At 34.2% G+C, this 21,731-nt stretch overlaps 3 protein-coding genes and 1 pseudogene across 3 annotated transcripts; 2 read left to right on the top strand and 2 right to left on the bottom strand.

Annotated features, from left to right (window-relative positions):
- Positions 1-2,587: 2,587 nt before the first annotated feature.
- LOC111281157 (uncharacterized) lies at positions 2,588-5,555 on the bottom strand. The gene is made up of 5 exons (XM_022868794.2): positions 4,931-5,555; positions 3,690-3,842; positions 3,437-3,578; positions 2,990-3,231; positions 2,588-2,884 (listed from the first exon to the last, which is right to left on the bottom strand). Exons 1-5 carry the CDS (start codon positions 5,390-5,392, stop codon positions 2,678-2,680), a joined length of 1,206 nt encoding a protein of 401 aa, XP_022724529.1. The 5' UTR covers positions 5,393-5,555; the 3' UTR covers positions 2,588-2,677.
- A 3,046-nt stretch (positions 5,556-8,601) lies between these two features.
- LOC149510670 (1-phosphatidylinositol-3-phosphate 5-kinase FAB1B pseudogene) lies at positions 8,602-10,305 on the top strand (annotated as a pseudogene).
- A 1,596-nt stretch (positions 10,306-11,901) lies between these two features.
- On the top strand, positions 11,902-17,873 carry LOC111281127 (1-phosphatidylinositol-3-phosphate 5-kinase FAB1B-like). Its single transcript, XM_089757016.1, has 7 exons — positions 11,902-12,692; positions 12,780-13,111; positions 13,514-13,637; positions 13,730-13,900; positions 14,400-15,941; positions 16,788-17,054; positions 17,212-17,873. The coding sequence occupies exons 1-7, from the start codon at positions 12,273-12,275 to the stop codon at positions 17,533-17,535; spliced, it is 3,180 nt and encodes a 1,059-aa protein (XP_089613142.1). The 5' UTR covers positions 11,902-12,272; the 3' UTR covers positions 17,536-17,873.
- A 473-nt stretch (positions 17,874-18,346) lies between these two features.
- Positions 18,347-18,948, bottom strand: LOC149510669 (uncharacterized; the record flags this gene model as incomplete). The annotated part of the gene is made up of 4 exons (XM_089757052.1): positions 18,347-18,404; positions 18,499-18,626; positions 18,660-18,691; positions 18,753-18,948. Coding segments are annotated over 4 exons (414 nt in total), but the record flags the coding sequence as incomplete, so codon positions are not given.
- Between the last annotated feature and the right edge of the window lie 2,783 nt (positions 18,949-21,731).

The following is a 21,731-nucleotide window of genomic DNA, read 5'->3' as shown; positions in this document are numbered from 1 at the left end:
AAATTTATCATAATGTAACTTATAATCTCCACATAACACTATTAATGTAAAACTTAATTAAGAACCATAAGTAATTGGATTGAATTGATTGAAATGGCAGCAATGACAGGTTACAATTGACAAATGAAAATGATGACACTCTTAAACCACACAGGAAAATGCCAAGATAGCATCATCTATATGGCCATTTCATTATGCAGGCACATGAAACCCTTCTTCTCTCATAGATCATTTAATGTCAAAACCAAAGTATAATTGAAAAAGCAAAAAGACATACTTATCTGCCATTATAATAGCCGATAAGTATTAGCCATTGTCAGCTTTTTTTATTGTTGTAGCCAAGAAAGAAGGATAGTGATGGGCAAGAATGAGAAGGCATACTTATCTTAGAAAGTAATTTTGATGCAAAAAGACAATGCCTTAGATTAGAATTATATTTATCCATTGTTGTTTATAACGATATGTCACAAAAACATCCCAGCTACTCATCACTTTCTTTCACTTTACAACATTAATCAAATATCTTCCACTTCCTCATCTAAAAAAAATTGAAAAAAAAAAAGTTGTATAATCAATAATTTTCTTCTCTTTTATATAGAGAGGAAATCTCCTAATTCCAAACTAAAATCATTATATATATGTAATATGAAGTTATGAATTATGAGACTATTGCCCAATGCTTTTGGTTTTGATGAGGGGATTTATTTCTCCGGCAGAGATCGTCTAGGAGGATGCAGGTATCTCGTCCGCCGGATGCGCTACGATGCCTAGAAGATGCTAGCATCTGTTTAGTAGACAGTTAAAGTTCCCTCATTTCATCCAAAACAATTTGCCTGTCCCTGCACTCTATGCTGCAAAAGCCTTGGTCACCCCTGAATTCACATAATTTCTATCAGAATTTAGCCATATACCAAGATTTTAATCCTTTCTAATATATGTTATCAAGCCCCCCAAAAATATTGGAAAACACAAAATAGCAAAAAAAGGAAAAAAAAAAAAAAAAACAATGTGGGTATGAAATGATTTGTTACCTGTACATGTAAACTTCTTTATCTAGGCTTAAGTTTTTGTGGCATAGATGAAATGACTTGAGAAAACAAGATTGACTGGCAGGCAACCGGCCGGAATGGCCATGGTAGTGCTTTCTAGAGGTGGGGAAGCTAATTTTCAAGTCAGGTTTAACAACAACAACGGCAACATCCGGTTTTCCCTGTGAAATTTGTGTAAGGATTCTCAAACCAACAACTGATGATGAAGTCTTGCTGCAGCTTGCATAAGTTGGATTGTTCTTGTCCTCTCCGGTACTGTCCCCTTCCAGCTTGAAAGGGCTCCGAAGTTTCAGAATCATTGCTGTTTATTGAACAATAAGCAGAGAGCTAGAGAGACAAGAAGATGAGAGGAAAATTGGTGGGAATGAAGAGGCTTCGAAGGGAAGGAGTAATGGATATTTAAAAGCACTAAAATGTAGGCATATATTTTTTATTTAATGAGAGAAACTGGGAACATTTTCAGTCTTTTTGGAGTGTATTTGGCTCTTTTGGACCTTTTTCATTTTCTCAGTTGAAACTACGATTGATAATTCCTATTATAATGACATATAAAATATTATATTTATATTATATTTTATATAAAAATTATGTTTTATAATTTATATCTATATAAAAATATAAAATATAATTTTTTTGATTTTATTAAATTTATTTATAACTTTTTAAAAATTTTAAATTATATTATTTTTATATCTTTTATTTATATCACTTTTATATAGTATAATCATTTTCATATTTCAAATTATGATTCATTCTTTTACAAAACGTGAGAAACGTGTTAAAATAAATACTATATAGTATTATTTGTTTATTTTAGTAATTATTCTTTTTTTGGAACATGTGATCAACATTAACAATTCAGAACGTCCTAACTTCCCAGAATGGAGAAATTATTTAAATAAAAATAAAAAATATATATCACGGGTCATAAATTTCCTAAACAAAAACGTGTTCATTGTTTTTTTTCCTGTGACATAAAGTACATGTCAAGGACCCTCATTATATATATATATATATATCTGGCTTTTATTGCATGGCATGTTTTGTCAAAATTAAAATTTAATTAATTACACTAATCCAAAAAAAGCCCTAATCTTCATTGCCTTTAGGCAGCAAAAGAAAAAGTTTTACTCTGTTAAAAAATTAACTAATGCCTAACAGGTAATTGGCATACAGCTGGCTAGCATTTTTTGTTTTTTTTATACAGTCAAGGTGTCTTCCAATTTTTTTTGAGTATAATTTTGTCTTCTTTTTTTATGAACAGATTCAAAATTTTACTTTTAAAATACTCTTTACAATGATCGAAATCATCTTCATACATTCATAATTTTACTCCTAAAATGCTATCCCAATGATTGAACCTTGGTTGGCAAAAGAAGAGAATTCCTGTCCGTCTGAATTGGACTAATTAATCATTGTTGATATCGCTAGTGTTTTTGTTATTGATGAAGTTCCTCTAGCTAATTATGTACATGGAAAAGGAAATTCCTCATTTTTTATATGATGCATACATGATCCTCTGATTTGTGAAACCAATGGGATGAAACAAGTTTCATAACACATTCAAATTTTAATAATCTTTCCGGACATTTTTTGAAATTTTTAAAGAAAATTACATCCAAGCATCACTATAAATATAGCTGAATAAGTTCATCACTAACCACGGAAGGAGTAAGAACACCCAAATCTGTAAAGAGTAGAGTAAGATATTGAGGAGGAGTGTAATCTCTAGCAGATGTTTCAACCTCGACCTTGGATGGAATGGGTACCCCAAAATCAATGGGGCGTAAGGCAGGACCTATGTCCTTTTGGTCCAATGGATAAAGACGGGCAAACTGCAAAGAATAATATCACAAGTGATTATGCTTTGTAGCTAATCAAAACCTCAACTTCAATTCTATATCAATTCTTTCTTATGTTCTTGTATATGGGATAATCACCTTGTAGCTTTCAGCTGCCACATAAACAGGTTTATTCATGCTATGCGCCACCAATGCAATCTGGTATGTCCCCATCATATTTATGATACCCCCACTTTCAACCACTCCATCTGCCCCAACAAATACCATATCCACCTCATCCATAGTATATGCCACAGCAGAGTCTATTATAAGCTTTACAGGGACATCAAGCTTGGCCAGCTCATTAGATAATCGTAGTCCTGTTCTGTCTGGCCTTCCTTCTGTATTAAAAGCAAGTTTAAAGGTAAGATGGGCTCTGTCATAAACACATAATCTGATATGAATTACTAAAATATAGTCACTTGTCGGAAATAGAACATATGCAAAAGATGACTATGACTCTTTTTAAGACAGCACATTTGATTTAGTCCTGTTAAGAAATAGTTGCATGCAGATGACAAGGTACTTAAAAAGCTCTGGAGAAACCTGTGCAGAAAACTCGAAAAAGTTTCTTGTTTTGTGCTGCTGTCATCAATACTTCTAGAACAACTCTGGAGAAACCATGTACCAAAATGGTACAACCATCAAATATAAAATCTTGACTTAGCATTGCAATAATCCTGCGTGCCTGCAATGTTTGGCAATAATGTCTTTCGGACAGGAATGCTTGAAGTATAATTAAAGTAAAATACTGCAGTGGCGAAGTGGTTACTTAAAAAGCCACAATTATCCGAAATACCTTACAAGATATTTCCCCAAACTTCTCTGCACGTTCAATCAGGCGAGACTTAGCTGAATTAAAGTCCTCGTACTCTAAAGCTGATGTTCGAGTCACATATCGCACGAAGAGATCACAACCTGCTGTCAAAGAGATAGAGGTTGTGTCCCATGACTGGAAAGTAAACATAAGCTTAGGAGTGAGGCAAACCAGAAAGACAGACAACATTATTTAAACATCAAACTAAATGAAAACGGTTCAGGGATATTGTGTCAATTTTCTCAATGGATTAAAACCAACCATAATTCGGCATTAACTGGGATAATTTCTGCATGTTACCCTCTAATTTCCACATCTCCATAAACAGAATTCCTCACCCAAAGTAGTGCAAGAAAATATATGTTAAATTCTTACCAAGTTCACTCTTGCGAATCTAACATTAGTGCCTGGACATTTTGATTATAAAAACCTTATGCCATTAAAATGCTTCACTTCCTTTAATTACTATTACATTCAAATTCTATAAAACAATGTGACTTAGTGTTGTAAAATAGAACATGTATACCTGTCACATATTAAAGGGTAATACCATATACCATAAAGATAACTCATAAATCTAAGATGTATTGGCAACAGATAAGGACAAAGCATCTCCTAGATTTATCATGCCACCCGATCCCTTCCTTCAACACCATTTTATCATCATGTTAAACACCCAATAAGTCATTCTTTATCTGTTTAAAATATGATTTCTCACAAACTAATGTTAAACATCAGGGAGTAACATAAAAGAATTACTTCCAAAGCACCACTATTTACTAGTTACATGCACATTCTTTTGACCAAAAAGCTTCAGATATATCAAACCACACCAAAGTACTAAAGCATATTGCCAATGGTTTAAAATCACAGACCTAAGAATGAGAATGGCTTTATATCAAGAAACCTACGCAACTTATAATACACTTCTGTAACCAGGGTGGCAATACCACTCATAATGTCCATGGGAAACTCAAGAACAAACTCGAAAATGTTCCCAAAAAAATGCAGTATTATTAGGCGTTGACAATCATACAGGCATTAGCATTTAATCGCCTCGCAAAATTGAGACATGCAACAAGAAAACTGTGGCTTTGATAAATTTCAGCGTCCTAGCATAGCAATACAGTAAACACTAGACATAGAAAACAAAATGACTCGCTTTAAGCATAGAAAACTTAAAAAGCATTTTTTAAATTTAAAATAAAAACTAAATGACTGACTTTAAGTGAATCAGAAGCCTTTTTAATCTCAATTTCAAGCTCCATCATGGTGGTAGCCTGGCTAGCCCTGATAACCGCCGCGAGGGCGCGTATAGCCGCCACGGCCTCCGCCAAATCCGGCTGCTTCCTCCAGCTATTGAACTCACCAATAACGCTAAACGCCTTCTCGCCTCCTTTTCCTCCACCAGTCGGGGCGACTCTTACGTCACCTCCAGACGAGTCATCATCGTCGGGGTTGCGGCTGACAGCGGCCTGGGCCTGGGCGAGCCAATCGCTCGTTACAACGGGGTGTTGGGCGGCACGGTTCTGGTAATAGGCGGAAATATTAGATTTAGGGTTTTGGAGAGAATCGGCCATGGGAGGAGGTGGAGATGAGAGAAAGAGGGATTCAGGATTTGGTGGGCCGCCGTCGTTTTGCTCTTGCTGTCTGTCGAGAATGAAAGAAGCAGATCTCCGCCACATTTAATAAAAATTTTGTATTTGGGTAAGGGTTTTTTAATGTGTCTGTGTTTAGAAGCGTCACTTTCTAGGGAAAATTTGAAGGAAAGTGATGCAGTAAAAAAAAGCCAGGATCCTGTTCGGCTGTAGCGGTTGTGAGAGAGATTCTGATTGTCTGAGTGCTTAGGAAAGATATAATTAGGTGATTATCCGCATTATTAGTTGCATACGAATTAGTGAAAAACGATGTCGTATATCAAAGTGCTGCATGCTGCAGCTTTTTATGTACTTGAATTGCAAATGAAAAGAAAGACAAATTAAACTTTTGTTCATTTTTTTTAACAGTTTTTTTATTTTTATTAATCAACTTGAAACTTTAAAAATTTTACAATTTAATCATTAATATTTGCAAAATTTATTAATATTTAAATTTTTATTATCAATATTTCATTGTGATGTGATTTTATAACGATTTGATTATTAAAGTTTCTGGTCGAACAAGGGATTTGGTCTCCTCCCAGTCCAGGCCTTTTCCATAGGATGAACATGGGCCGCTCAGAGAAAGAAAGGAAGTTGGTTGCTTTACCAGTTGCTTGTCCAATCTCTCAACCTTGCATGGTTGGATGACACATGAAGAATATTTGAAGTTACTTTGATTCAGGAAATTTCCAAGGCTTTTTCTAGGAAGGTATAATAATTTCATCATTTCCAATTCTTGATAATATCAAAGCCTTTACTCACATTATATATAATAAAATCTAGATATAAATCCATAAAAAATAAATATGATAATTCGTATCATTGTATAATATAAAATATTATATTCGTATCATATTTTATATGAAAATCATGTGTTATAAATCATATCAATACGAAAATATAAAATATAATTTTTTAATTTTATTAAACTTATTTATGATTTTTTTTAAGTTTTAAGTCATGTTATTTTTATATTTTTTATTCGTATCATTTTTGTATAATATCATCGTGTTGTATTTTAAATTATCAAATCTATTAAAATCAAAATTTTTTTCACTATTTAATTCGATATTCCAATAATATCTTGAACTAATTTCCATAATCTTTAGTCAAGATTCCTCAATTTTCCATTAAAACTAAAAGAAAAAAAAAGACTCTTGCCTACAAAATTCTGAATTTTTATGATTTTTATTCATAAATTTTTATTAAATTTAAATTTAATTATTTTATATAATTATTTTTTTAAAAATAAAATAAAATTCAAATTCAAATATTAATATCCATAACATTTTATTTATTATCACAACTTCTTTTACAATAAAAATATCTGGTTTTTTGTTTATTAATTAATTGTATTCATCAATTTCAACTCTTTATATATCCACATAGGAGGTATATTTTTTAACTATTTATTTATTTAGGAGGTTAACAACTATGATAACTCTTTTTAAAAAATATACAATTCTTCTCAAGAAATTTAGTTTATTATCATTACAAAATCTGTTATTATCTATTGGGCAACATTCCATTAAAAAAAACACAGTACTATTTAAATCAAACACTATAAAAGTCAACTTAATATAATTTGTGGATTTACATTTCATCTTACCTCAATCCTTTCTTTCTTTTCTTTAAAAAAACCCTTTCTTTATTAAGATAACCCTACCAAAATCAGCATGATAATTGCATTATTATTATTATTTTATCTTATTCACAAACAAAGAAATATGTTTGCACTCAAAGCAATAATAAATTTGAATGCTTTGTTCACAAGTAAAACTCTTTCTTTTATTTTTTTAATGACATGAAAAAATAATTTAATAAAAATGTTTGTTTTCCAAAACCAAACTACCAGGTGATGATTATAGCTTCAAAGTTGAAGCGTTGGAGTGCACCGTCGCCGAAAAAACCGCAAACGCGGTTTGGACTTTGTGGGTGAGAGACAGCAAATGACTGACTCATCTGTTTCTGTTGCACAACAAGTCAAAACGTACAAAATGTCTGTCCCTTCTTAAAACTCTTTTTCAGGTCATTTTTGTCCTTCCACGACACAAAAATTGCTCAAAAATTCAATTTTTGTTTACATAAAGCAGAGTCTACAGTTCATATCATGTACCCATGTTGGAGGAGAGCCGCTTTCTCTGGCCCGGGATAAAGGGACAGAATAATATGAACCAGCATTGTCAACAAATTCAAGGACAAGAAAAACACAATTTTATAGAAAAAAAAAAGAAAATTTTGACTCAATTTTAATCGATTGTGAGACTAGAGATTATATACCCAGATTATCTTTTTGTATAAATAAAATGCGTAGGCTATTCCAGGTGTTCTTTTGATACAAATTTGTCAAATAGGAAAAAATGGGATTTTTATTTTTTTTGATTTTGAGAACTCGATGCTCATGATCAAGAATGGTTTTATCGTTTTATTGGTTTTTTGATAAAGAACCGCATTCTGGGTTGTGAGGGTTTTTTCCTTCCCTTGGCTTTCACCTACCCTTTTTTCTTTATAACGGTCTGTTTGCATACGTGGCAAGAATCTGTTGGCAGGCTGCTTCATTCTTGAAGAGGTTGATCATTGATTGATTGATGATGACGTTGTTGATTGGCAATTTGAGGTACAATGGTTGAATCGCGTATAAGTTTGTTGTTTTTATGTGTGGGGAAGGGAAAATTTCGTTTATTTATCGGTGGTTGTGATTAGGAAACGATATCTCTATTGGTGATTTTTTGCTGAATAATGGACTGTTTAATTTACGCGTGGGAGTGATTGGTGACAGATGGTATGAGTTGGTTCATGAGAAAAGGGCGTGGTTTGATCTTATTTGTAGTGACTGAGGATCAGTCTTTTACCCTTTGTAAGGTTTGATTTATTGCAATTTTGTGATTTTGTTCAGCTAGTTCTTGGTTCAAGAATTTGAAGATAGAAGAATTTTCAGGTGCGTATGTCGAAATTTTGAGTTCATTTTAGTTGAACTGTAGAGTAGATTAGGCAATAATTTGGATAGGGTTTGATGAAGTTGGCAGCAGATAGTCATTCTTAGATTGAGATGGTGAAGTAAGAGCAACTTTGATAGGTGGATTGCTGGACATAATAGTCGGTTATTGATTCTTAGAATTTTCAAAGATCTATTGTTGCTCTTGGTGAGATTGTGTCTTCATTTGAGGTGAATTTGGTGCTATCTATTTTATGGTTTGGTAAGAGTGTCAAATGAACATGACATAATAAGCGGGGGGTAGTAGGATCATTTGTAGATGGATGCCACAAACAAGACATTTTCCGAGCTAGTTAGTTTACTAAAATCGTGGCTCCCTTGGCGATCAGAACCTGCTAATGTGTCAAGGGATTTTTGGATGCCTGATCATAGCTGCAGGGTATGCTATGATTGTGACTCCCAGTTCACATTATTTAACCGTCGACACCATTGTCGACTCTGTGGCCGAGTTTTCTGTGCCAAGTGTACAGCAAACTCAGTTCCTGCACCATCTAATGATTCAAGGATTCCCCAAGAAGAGTGGGAGAAGATTCGGGTATGTAATTATTGTTTCAAGCAATGGGAGCAGGGCATAACTACTATTGATGATGGAGTCCAAGTGCCCAACCAGGATCTTAGTACTTCATCATCGTCCACTAGTTTTATCAGCACTAAATCAAGTGGCACTGCTAATAGTAGTAGTTTTACGCTTGGCTCAGTACTATATTCAGCTGGACCATATCAACAAGTTCAACCGACATCTGTTCTCAGCCCTCATCAACTGTCTAAAATGAATAAAAGCATGGATAGTCCTAGCAAGAGAGCACCAAAGAGGAACAATGATCTTATTATGGATGCAGAAGAACCATCTTCAAACCAATATGATTTTTGGTTGAACAGGTCAGATGATCTTGCCCTCTTAATTTCATTTTCTTAAATTTGTTTTGTCTATCAATCAAGCTTAACTTAATTCTTCATATTTGTCTTAGGCCCTTGGACACCTGAGTGTGCATGTACTTGTCTCAACTAGCATTTTTTTTTTTTTAATTTTTGATCAGTGCTATCTATAGAATAAGTCTCTTAGAAACAGAAATAGAAAAAGGGAAAGGAAAAGGAAAAATAAGTAGCCATTAAAACCAATTGGAAGAGTTGGTGGGGAAAGAGGGTCTTAACGTGCTATTCCAATTACTTACCTGTTACTTGATTTTCTTTTGGCATCAGGAGTGATGATGAGGATGATGAGCACAGCTTATATCTGTCTGATTCTGAGACAAAGCATTTCTCTCAAGATAATGGCTACTATAGTCCTATTGACTTTGATGAGATGAGCAACGATGATGGGCCACATAAAATTTATCCTGATAGAGAAAATATTGTCTCAAAAAGTTTAAGCAGTTTTCCGATGAGCCATGGTTTTCCTTCACCAGGTTCAGAAGGAATATCACATTTTGTGAAGAAACAAGAACGTGAAGTTGGTGAAGAAAGTGAAGCATCATCTTCTTTAGATGCTGCTGCGCCTGTAGATTTTGAAAATAATGGACTTCTCTGGCTCCCTCCTGAACCAGAAGATGAAGAAGATGAGAGGGAGGCTGCTCTGTTTGATGATGATGATGATGGGCATGCTACAGGAGAGTGGGGATATCTGTGCAACCCAAGGAGCTTTGGAAGTGGGGAGTCTCGTAGTAGGGATAGGTCAACTGAGAAGCACAAAAAAGCAATCAAGAATATAGTTGATGGACATTTTAGAGCTTTGGTAGCTCAGCTTTTACAGGTTGAGAAACTTCCTGTGGATGATGAAAATGATAAAGAAAGCTGGTTGGAGATCATCACTGCTCTTTCATGGGAGGCTGCTACTCTTTTGAAGCCAGACACAAGCAAAGGGGGAAGGATGGACCCTTGTGGATACGTTAAAGTTAAATGCATAGCTTCTGGACATCGCTGTGAGAGGTTAATGCTACAAAAGACAATAAATGTTTCTATATGATCCATTATGCCATTTTATTCTAATGAATGTGGATATCTCAATTAGTTAAATCACTGACATGACTACTAAGATTAATTTGTAAAATGGATAATCATGTTTCTTGTCTGCATCAACCCTTGACTTTCTCTTTAAGGTTTCAGCATATGAATGTAGTACAGTTTAAGCCTTGAGTCTGGCTACTGAGTAGCAGGTTCCTACTCTAAAACATGTGCAAAAACATTGCTATGGATACTATTAAAAAATGTGCAAAAAAAGAAAAAAACACTTATTTACTTGAATGGTTCCTTCTCCATTTGTCCACGTTCACATATAGAGCAGCAACCTGAGAAAAGTCATCAATTACTGATAAAAGGTTAGAAAATCAAAAGAATTAGATGATTGTGTCAGGAATGACTACCAGTTAGGTAGAGGCAGCTCTCTTTTAACTTTGGAAACCTCACTGTTTGCCCTTGCCTAAACGTGGCAAGATCTGCTACCTCCCTTCCATTCTTTCTTCTACCTCAAGCTATGAGTAAACTGCAAGTTTTCGTAATAGTACATTGTTAAGATTAGACTATTCAGTAGCACCACTTTTATCACTTTTATTTCCTGCATGATACTAACATGCCAATTCAACTACACTGCTGCACTGGTTGTCAACGTTTTCCTTTTCTATTTCTGATTTTGCTGTGGTTCTTATAGTATGGTTGTCAAAGGAGTTGTTTGTAAGAAAAATGTTGCTCATCGACGAATGACTTCAAAAATAGAGAAACCGCAGTTGTTGATCCTTGGTGGAGCTCTTGAATACCAGCGGGTCTCTAACCTATTGTCAAGTTTTGATACTTTGTTGCAGCAGGTGTTTCATGTTATATGTTTCTTTCTGTTTAGGATTATTGGTTTTTTATTTCCACAAGTTACTGTGTTTTTTTTTTTTTTCCTAAATTCTATTGTTTTGTTCTTTATGTTATTGGTTTGACATATTTAACAAGGAAACGGACTATTTGAAGATGGCAGTAGCAAAGATACATGCTCACCAACCCAATATCCTTCTGGTAGAGAAATCAGTTTCTCGATTTGCCCAGGACTATCTTCTTGAAAAAGACATATCACTTGTCCTCAATATTAAGAGGCCATTGCTAGAATGCATTGCACGCTGCACAGGTGCTCAAATAATCCCTTCAATTGATCATCTTTCTTCTCAGAAGCTGGGTTACTGTGAAAAGTTTCACGTTGAGAGGCTCTTGGAAGATCTTGGCTCTGCTGGACAAGGAGGGAAGCAATTAATCAAGACATTAATGTATTTTGAAGGCTGCCCAAAGCCATTGGGTTGCACTGTAAGTTATCAAAACTGACCAAAAACAAAAGGAAATGGAAAATAACAGTAGATGAAATTAAAATTTACACTGACATTTTTGTGGAGAAAATATTTTTGTTTCCAACAGTGTGGGTCTATATGAATTTACTGCTATGATTGATCATTTTATTAGTGTAACTGAATATATACCTGTTTGCTTCAGATATTACTTAGGGGCGCAAATGGAGATGAATTGAAGAAAGTGAAGCATGTGATCCAATATGGAATTTTTGCAGCTTATCATTTGGCTTTGGAGACATCATTTCTTGCTGATGAAGGAGCCTCTCTGCCAGAATTCCCTTTGAACTCTCCAATTACTGTGGCACTTCTGGATAAACCACCAAGCATTGTGAGGTCCATATCAACAGTTCCTGGCTTTAATATTCCTGCCAATAAAAGGTCCCAGGAGCCTCAATATGGTACTGAAACACAAAGAGCTTGCAGCATTCCAACTTTGGATCTATCATCATCAATCATCAGCCACAATATTCAGAAGACAGAAGAAACTCCACCAACTTGTTTACCTAATGCTACAAGCTTCTGGTCTACACAACCCACTTCTTTAGAGTGAACTGCCCTTTTACCATCTACTTCTGAGGAAGTTTTTTCAGATGAATTTTCCGAGAAAACTGAAATGGGTCCCAAAGAATCCTCAATGATAGAAGCTTTTGTAGACAAAAGTGACTCGGCTTTCACGAATAATCATCTCACTTTTAGTAGTGTTGGGCCATTAGAATCTTCGGGACAATTTTCTATGGCACACATTGACCAAGAGAATCATAGCACAACAGTTGAAGTTCAGCCAGGTGGTTCTGAGGCATCATTTGTGCAACAAGATGGTAAAAACCATAATAACCATTCTGAGGAGCCAAAATCATTAAAAGAAGAATTTCCTGCATCACCTTCTGACAATCAGAGCATTTTGGTTTCTTTATCATCTCGATGCGTGTGGAAAGGGACTGTCTGCAAAAGATCCCAACTCTTTCGAATCAAGTACTATGACAGTTTTGATAAACCTTTGGGTCAGTTTTTACGGGATCATTTATTTGACCAGGTAAACTTTCTCTTCCCCATGTTTATATATTTCTTCATACAGACCCCAGCAATTCTCTTGAAACTAAGGAGACTGCTGATTTTTCAGAGTTACCGATGTCATTCTTGTGACATGCCTTCAGAAGCACACGTTGACTGTTATACTCATCGACAAGGAACCCTCACCATATCTGTTAAGAAACTCCCTGAAATTCTCTTGCCTGGTGAAAGAGAGGGCAAGATTTGGATGTGGCATAGATGCCTCCGATGTCATAGGACCGATGGTTTTCCTCCAGCCACTCAGAGAATAGTGATGTCTGATGTTGCTTGGGGTTTATCTCTTGGGAAGTTTTTGGAGCTTAGTTTTTCAAACCATGCAGCTGCAAGCAGGGTTGCAAGCTGTGGCCATTCTTTACATAGAGATTGTCTTCGTTTCTATGGGTAATTTTCTTTCCCTAATGTTTTTATATTTATCGACAAATATCATATATTAGTACAAATAGTTGCCCTCATAAAGAATATTGCTGAAACACAGTCTTTGCAGTCTCTTGATCCACATAATTATAATTCACCACATTGTGTCATTAATCATTATTACATATTCTGTTTGAGTTGAAATCAACCTTCTTGGTCATACAAAGTCAGTCAGATGATATTAATCATAGCATATCTTTGAGTGGTCATAGAGACTTTGTGAATGTTCTAGTGAACTGATTATAAATTTGATATATTATATTGAATGATGTAGATCATGGCCTTGCTGCTGAAATAGCAGGAACTATTTGTGGCAAAAAACTCCATCCATCTTCTCTCTCTCTTGACTCACTATTTTAATAATTGTAGATTTGGGAGAATGGTTGCTTGCTTTCGGTATGCATCAATTGACGTTCATTCTGTCTACCTTCCACCCCAAAAACTTGATTTTGAATATGAGAATCAAGAGTGGATACAAAAAGAAACAGATAAGGTGCAAGGATAATAGTTTTGGTTTTTTGAAGAAGCCAATTTATATCTCTTTGCATTTGGGTAAATCTATTTATATCTTATCATTATAAACAGGTGGTTGACCGGGCAGAGCTTCTCTTTTCTGAAGTACTCAATTCCCTAAGTCAAATTGCTGAAAAAAGAATTGGTACAGGGGCACCTAAAAGTATCATGAAAACACCTGAATTGAGACATCAAATTGCTGAACTAGAAGGAATATTACAGAAGGAGAGGCTGGAGTTTGAGGTAAGACCTCCTTTATGTGTTGTACTTTTTTGCTTTAGCAAGACAGATTTTTGTCTATGCCTGATTGCCAGTGGATTATGTTGACCATATAAAATAAATGAGTATGACTGCTGATTATTCAGGCACTAAAATAACTGTTAGAAAAATGATATCTCTGTATTTTATAAACTTGTCAATACAAAATTTTCAGATATTCAGCAAATGTTTTCTAAAAATTTCATGTGTGTAGAGGTCCACCATGGTAATCCTTTGAATTTATCCATAAAGCCTTTTTTTTTTTGGGTGGGGGGGGGGGGGGGGGAGGGGTAATAGTACTTGGTTTCTTATTATCATAACAGAAAATTGTAGATAAAAATAATTAGAGGTGAATACTCAAAGTGTGTATGACTGAAAAAAATAGTCAAATTTCCCTTGCTTTTGTGTCTGTAAATGAAATATAATTGTCAAATTCATTGCTGTTTTTAATGTCTGGTTTCTTATTGTCTTGGCCTTGGTTTAGGAATCAATGCAAAAAGCTTTGAAAAGGGAAGTGAGAAAAGGGCAACCTGTTATTGACATTCTTGAAATTAATTGGTTGCAGCGGCAATTACTTTTCCAATCTTATATATGGGATCACCGCCTGGTTTTTGCAGCCAATTTAGAAAATTACAGCCTCCAGGACAGTTTCAGCAATTCAATTTCAGGACATGAGGAGAAATCCCTCACTGATAGTGAGAATATCAAAGACATGGATATGTTGGAACTTGGAAAGGACTCCAAATGCTATGACTCTGCTCTTGTGGATGCAAAGCTTGATAAGGGTTCTGACAGAAGAGATAATAACACTAATCAGACAGATGTGACGTATCAAGAAACAGACATAAGTGAAAATTCAAATCTTGGAAACAAAGACTACGTTAATCTTTCTGCTAGCCAGAGTATGTATGATCAATCTGACAATGAGAAACCTAGGGCAAATGTTCGCTGGTCCCTGTCTGAAGGCCAGTTTCCTGTGATAGAAAATTTGTCTGATACCCTTGATGCTGCTTGGACCGGCGAAATTCAGCAAACAACTGTAATACCTAAGAAAAATTCATTTTCACTTTCTGATTCTGCTGCTGCAGATATCGCTGCTGTAGGTGCAGTAACAGAGGGGTTCAATTTGGAAGACCATTCTGAGGAAAAGATTGGGCCAAAGGTTCTTCATTCTCCTTCACCTGCATTGTCCACTAAAGGTTCTGAAATTGTGGAAGACTCTGTAAGCTGGTTAAGAATGCCTTTCTTAAGCTTCTATCGTTCATTGAACAAAAACTTTTTAGGAAGTGCCTCAAAGCTTGATACATTCAGTGAGTATGATCCAGTCTATGTTTCATCATTTAGAAAGTTGGAACTGCAAGGTGGGGTTAGGCTGCTTTTGCCAGTGGGTGTTAATGACACTGTTATTCCAGTTTATGATGATGAGCCCACAAGTATGATATCATATGCTCTAGCATCACCTGAATACTATTTCCAGCTTAGCGATGATGGAGATAGACCTAAAGACAGTGGGGATTTATCGGCCTCTGTATCCTTATCTGATTCAATGAATTTTCAGTTGCTCCATTCTGTTGATGATATAACCTTTGATCCTCATAGAAGTTTTGGTTCAACAGATGACATTACTGGATCTTGCAGCTCCCTGATGAAAATAGATGATGCACTCTCGAGTACAAAGTCTTTGCATGTCAGGGTGTCTTTCGGAGATGATGGGTCATTTGATAGAGTGAAATATACTGTGACTTGCTACTATGCGAAGCGGTTTGAAGCATTAAGGAGAATATGTTGCCCATCAGAGCTAGATTTTATAAGGTCTCTGAGTTGTTGTAAGAAGTGGAGAGCTCAGGGTGGTAGGAGCAATGTTTTCTTTGCAAAGACCTTGGACGATCGGTTTGTCATTAAACAAGTCACAAAGACAGAATTGGAATCATTTATAAAATTTGCACCTGGATATTTCAATTACTTGTCGGAATCAATTAGTTCTGGAAGTCCAACATGCCTGGCAAAGATTCTTGGGATTTATCAGGTACTTGTTCTTAGGGCTTCAGATGCTCTATTGCTACATATCATAGTCAGTAATCTATTGTATAAACAAGAGTAATTGCTAATTTTGGTCATCATTTAAAGAAGCTGGAATAATCCTGACATTTTCTTTAATATTTGCTCCATAATATCTTATTAATGCCCAAATAACTGAAAGCCAGAACTTACCCATTTTTCCCTTTATACTTATGGAGTGCTTATTTTGTTTAATCTGTGCAGAGAAATAAGGTTGTTTTGTATAAATAAATTATAAGCTCACATATTGAACCTTGCCTGCATATAAAATTGAATCATTAAAGGGAATAAATTGTTTAGATATGCAAAATTATGCAGTTTTTTCAATTTACGAGTTCAATATGTTTTTCTACCATCACCACCTAGAAGTCAGCTAGTGTTATGAGCCCACTAGGATGTTAAGTGGTGCCTTAGTAAGTCAGGTGACAGCATTGCTACTTCTCATGTACAATATCTGCAGATGCATTCTGGAAATACTGATGAGATTGACCTCTTTATACTTATATAGCTTCGTTATATAATCTAAGAAGTATTTTCTATTTGAGGAAGGAAAAAGCTTGAGAAGTAGCTGAGAATTCGAGCTATCTCTAAGTTGTCGTATTCTATATTTTAAGATTTAAATTGTCTTGGGTGTTTGATGCTAATTGCTGATACTTTTGAATGAAAACGGTCAACAGGATTTAGAAAGGACAGAAGACCTTCACTTTTTCATTCATTTTGGAATGAGATGGTACCAAGAGTGTGTTTATAGATGGCAAATTGCATATATTTTCTGGGATCGTTATTGACTTCTTATTGTTGATTTTCTTGGAAGGTTACGGCAAAACAACTTAAAGGTAGGAAGGAATTAAGGATGGATGTTTTGGTCATGGAGAATCTTCTGTTTAGAAGAAGTGTCACACGCCTCTATGATCTCAAAGGATCATCTAGGTCTCGTAATAATCCTGATTCTAGTGGAAGCAACAAGGTTCTGCTAGATCAGAATTTGATTGAATCAATGCCGACTTCCCCTATTTTTGTGGGTAATAAAGCAAAGCGGTTGTTGGAAAGAGCAGTTTGGAATGACACTGCCTTCCTAGCAGTAAGTTCTTAATCTTTGCTTGTGTTTTTGGGCCACTGAAGGGAGGGGTGTAGTTTAAATGCCTGAGATCTGTTTGCATGACATGCATTTCTAGTTAACATTACTAAAGTGCACATCATCCAATTTTACTCATTTCTATATCTTTTCCACCTTGCAGGCAAGTGATGTGATGGATTATTCATTGCTGGTTGGAGTGGATGAAGAGAAGCATGAGTTAGTTCTTGGAATCATTGATTTCATGAGGCAGTATACCTGGGACAAGCATCTTGAAACTTGGGTTAAAGCTTCAGGCATCCTTGGTGGGCCAAAGAATGCATCACCAACTGTAATTTCACCCAAACAATACAAGAAAAGGTTCAGGAAAGCAATGACAACTTATTTTCTAATGATCCCAGATCAGTGGTCTCCTCCTACCATTCCAAGCAAATCTCAGTCAGAGATAGGTGAAGAGAATGGACAAGGCGGTACCACAGTCAAGTGATTCTAAGTGTCTCTGGTTGTATATTCAGAAATGTAATTTGGGAGTTAACTCTCCCATTCTGATTTTTCATTTCTTTTGGAGGGCAATTTTTCTTTTTCATCAAAAGATAAATTCATAGTTTTTTGTTAGGAGATGCGAAACAAGGCTGTTTAAAGCCATGGGAATTTCTGTCAGAGGTCCAACATATTTTGACCTCTGCATGAAATTTTTGTACAAAATATTTATTCTTGTATTTAGCATTCCATCATGTACATGTATTATATTTCAACCTTTTTTCATGTACAGTGTGAATTAGACTCTCCTGTGAATTTCCAAAGTCTTCATATATTCTTTCTTTCTGTGTGTATGCTGCCTTTTCGTTGTTAATTGTTCTGGTTTTCATTTACAAAAGTCTATGCTGATGGTTGGTAAGGAATTGCTATTAAGTATTTCCAGCATTCACCTTTTGCTGAATATTTTTTCATGTACAATTTGGTCAGCAACTGCCAAAAAAATCAATCGACAGTTTCAGAGTCCAGATAGTCAATTTTTAGGATACAAGAATCAAGCAAGACTGCTGTTAGCATGTAATCAACTGAAAAATAACAAGAAAGATGAGGGGGCTGTGAGCTTTGATCATCCATATTGCAAAAAACAAAGTGATTACAAAGAGAAAGACGTTTTCTGCTGTTTATATACAATCTCTAATAATTGGAGTGTCTTTATTGTAAAAACAATTATTTCATGAAATCTGTGGTGGAATTTGTTAAAATCATTCCACTTGGAGTCATCTTGCAAAATGGTCACTAACACCTTTATTAGCATTGCTGAATCAGCCACCATTAATAATTTGAAGCCATATCTTGAGAAGATCAAGGATCTCAGCATCTCTGCATCAGTCAACATTGGCAAAAATTTCATTTTAGAGTGCAGGTCACATAATTTGAATATGGCATAACATGGAACCTAGGACAGGGTTCTTACCTCGAATGAAACAATGTTCTAGGAACCTGTTGAGGAAAACGAGAGCCCTCATAGTACCCTTCACGAACTATTTCTCCATTTTCATCTCTCGAAAACCAGTTAAAAAGATGAAGCAGGCATTCAACTATTCATGTTGGTTAGACAATCTAATATAGTCACACCGGGTAGTGTTCAGTTGCAAAGATTTCGTTAGCTTCAATAACAAGAAACATGAAAGACCAGGGTTGCTAGTTAGTATGTCTCGGAATATTAACAAGAAGAGAAAAAGTTATTGACCTTGTTCTTGGAGATCAAGTATCTGATCCGAAGGGTAGATGCTTTCTTTCCAGGAACTTGGTTTTCTTTAAGCATCACAATCTTGTTGGCATGTTTTATAAGTGGATTAGAAGTTGTCATTGGAATATGAAGAAGAAAGAATTTGTTGGTGAGTCGACTCGCATTTTCACAGAATTAATTCCCTTTGTTTCCATGTCTGTATACAAGAAATTATAAGTTTTTAGGTAAAAAAAAAATGGAGCATGATTTTAGAAACAAACTGAACTGATTTTTGAGGTTTACATAACATTTACCTACATGTGACTTGGAAGGAATTGTCACATCTTTTAGAAAAGGGACTCAAATTCTGATCATATATTCTTGTTCACCTCTCATTGAAAAAATATGCCTTCAGTTTATAGTACTTTTTATGCCCATTAAACTCCAATAATAAGGGTTTCAGCTTTTCCTATGTCTGTAAAATAATTGAGCTTGTAAGTGATGCTATCTACTCCCTGTGGAGATTTTTATTTCTGATCACAGGAAATTTCTGCTATCAGCTGCACAGCAACTATACTTTTTCAATTTGCAACACTGTCTCTACCTATTTTTGTAAAAGTTTTCCCATCAATCAACCTCAACTGTTTACCTTCTGCATAATTGCTCTCTACTTTCTTTCTATTAAGAGTCAAAATTCAAAAAACTAGCATCCAAAGACTTGGATTCAATTTCCGTATTCTCCCTTTTCTTTTTTATGTTTTATTGAGGTATTCAATGAACAACTATGAATTCAAAAACTCTAATTTTCAGTGACAGAAGCAAATATATATATACACACACACACACTCACTCATCAAACCATTTTGTGTGATTGAAAGCACTTAAATTATTCTCTTCACATCCATTTTGCATGCAAGTTGTATAGGGCAACAAAGAAATTAGAACCCAACTTCTATCTGCTTCTCTATTTTGTGACAAACCCAACAAAATGTAATCAAATAATCTTTTGTTGATTATGCAATTAGAGTTTCCCAAGACTTTACCTCAACTTAATTTTCTCTTCAAGTGTTTAATAAATTTTGATAAAGAATGAAAACCTTTATAAAAAAAAAAAATGCATGATTTTGCTTCATGCTGACAAAAAAGAATTTTGTCTGAGATAGTCATTTGAGTTTTTAAGATAAAATGAGCAAAATAATCTTACAATTTTTAACCTCAATATCCACGGCTTCGTGGAATATAGAGTTTTCTTTTTTTTTATTATTATTAGGAATTGATTTTGATTATTACAATTAAAATTTTAATATTCTACACTTAGTGATTTTTTTTCAAGAGTAATCACTTTATCAAAGCCTAAATAATTGTATTTAAAATCAGCAACAAGGGGCAAGGAGCACGGATTTTGGAAAGACGCTCTGCGTAAGAATATTGGACTGAAACATACATCAAAATTTGAAAAGCCGGTTCAAGTTCAACTGTTTTAGGAACCCATAGTTCAGCTAGCTGGTGGGTCCTGGTCTATATCCTACACCTTACCTCATGTCTGAGCCTTTCCTTTTTAAGACCTTTTCAATTAGAGATCCTACTTAATAATAAAATTTGATTTTTTATTCTGGAGATAGGGATGTGGTGTTGAGATGGGAATAGAAATGATATCATTTTATTAGATACAATATAAAAATAAATAATATAATATTCTTTTTGTATATGTATTTTGTATATATATATATATATATTTATAAATATTTAATAAATAAAATTTTTATCAAATAATATGAATTATTATTGTAAATTAATTAAAATTAATATATTTTTATTGAAAAAATATATATTAAAATATATATTTATAAAAAAATTATTTAAATATCCATTATAAAAATAAAAAAGTTTAAAAATAAATTTTTATTTTTATTTTTTTTTAAATTATAAGTATGAGAATTATCTATATCTCTTAACTATTCATGAAAATAAAAATAAATTTAAAATATCTATTAGATATAATTACGAAAATAAATATAATACAAAAATTCAAAAATAAAGATAAAAAATACTCTACAGTTCTTGTATTCTAACATTCCTATTTTCAATCAAAGGCTGGACATTCTAACTTCATATATTCTAGAAATGCACATTATATTTTTAATTCTTCTCCCTCCTTTTTTTTTTCCTTTTAAAGTAAAGGTTTATTGAGGTTTTTTTTTTTTTTAAATGAGGTATTAATTAAGTGATGTTAGAATCCATTTCAAAGTTGAAAATCTCGAATTCATATTTCAATTATAGCCCAAAAGATAAAAAATATAATTTTTTTTTACCTTTCATATATTCAGTTGTTATCTTTGTGTTTATTCACTAGGTTGGTTATATTAGAAAAATAGCTTCCTGTTTCTTCAAGTGCTTCAACTATATGTTGAAACCTGAAAATAAAATCTCAAAGATAATAAAGGAAACAAAACACCATCAAACTGCATTATCATCCTTTACTTCTTCTATTCCATTGATTTAAATGACATTAAATCGAGTTGGAATTTCAGATCAAATTGGTTTGTGGTTTGTGTAACTTAAACCAAATCAATTTCAAGCAGTGGCATTGAGTGTCTCTATTAGCCATAAATGATCTATAGCTTCAACAACCGTAGATATATACTTTATGAACCAGAGTACTAAAGCCTGTGTTGTATTCAATTATAGTATATGTTAACTGACATGATTCATTATGCTTTTCTGAATTTTGAAAGAGCAGTCATTATAGTTATTCATGTAGTATATTTATTTGAACTGAAATTTGTCCAAACTTCAAAGAATCAATTTTGTTTCTGAAGAAATTCTCCGAAAAGGCTAAAACTAAAGAGATCAATGGAAAGTGCTTCAGGGAAAAAGAAAAGAAATCGTTTTGTAACTAGTGCTTACCTGCAATGCAACAGCTTATGAGCCTATGAAGTATGAACCATGGAATGCTTACTCTAAACTAGAGATAAAAT

The sequence above is a fragment of the Durio zibethinus genome, chromosome 28 (genome assembly GCF_047325235.1).
Source record: "Durio zibethinus cultivar Kanyao isolate XHJ-2024 chromosome 28, ASM4732523v1, whole genome shotgun sequence".
NCBI lineage: Eukaryota > Viridiplantae > Streptophyta > Magnoliopsida > Malvales > Malvaceae > Durio > Durio zibethinus.
The sequence above is the reverse complement of the archived record's forward strand: the minus strand, read 5'-3'. Positions and strand labels throughout refer to the sequence as shown.

Coding starts and splice junctions, on each gene's coding strand:
- LOC111281127 (XM_089757016.1), top strand. CDS start 12,273: ATGGGTCCCAAAGAATCCTCAATGATAGAAGCTTTTGTAGACAAAAGT. Junction 13,901..14,399: donor AGGAGAGGCTGGAGTTTGAG/GTAAGACCTCCT, acceptor GCCTTGGTTTAG/GAATCAATGCAAAAAGCTTT. Junction 17,055..17,211: donor ATGACACTGCCTTCCTAGCA/GTAAGTTCTTAA, acceptor TCCACCTTGCAG/GCAAGTGATGTGATGGATTA.
- LOC111281157 (XM_022868794.2), bottom strand. CDS start 5,392: ATGTGGCGGAGATCTGCTTCTTTCATTCTCGACAGACAGCAAGAGCAA. Junction 3,843..4,930: donor AGGCTTCTGATTCACTTAAA/GTCAGTCATTTA, acceptor TTTACTTTCCAG/TCATGGGACACAACCTCTAT. Junction 3,232..3,436: donor TTTTCGAGTTTTCTGCACAG/GTTTCTCCAGAG, acceptor CTTTTAATACAG/AAGGAAGGCCAGACAGAACA.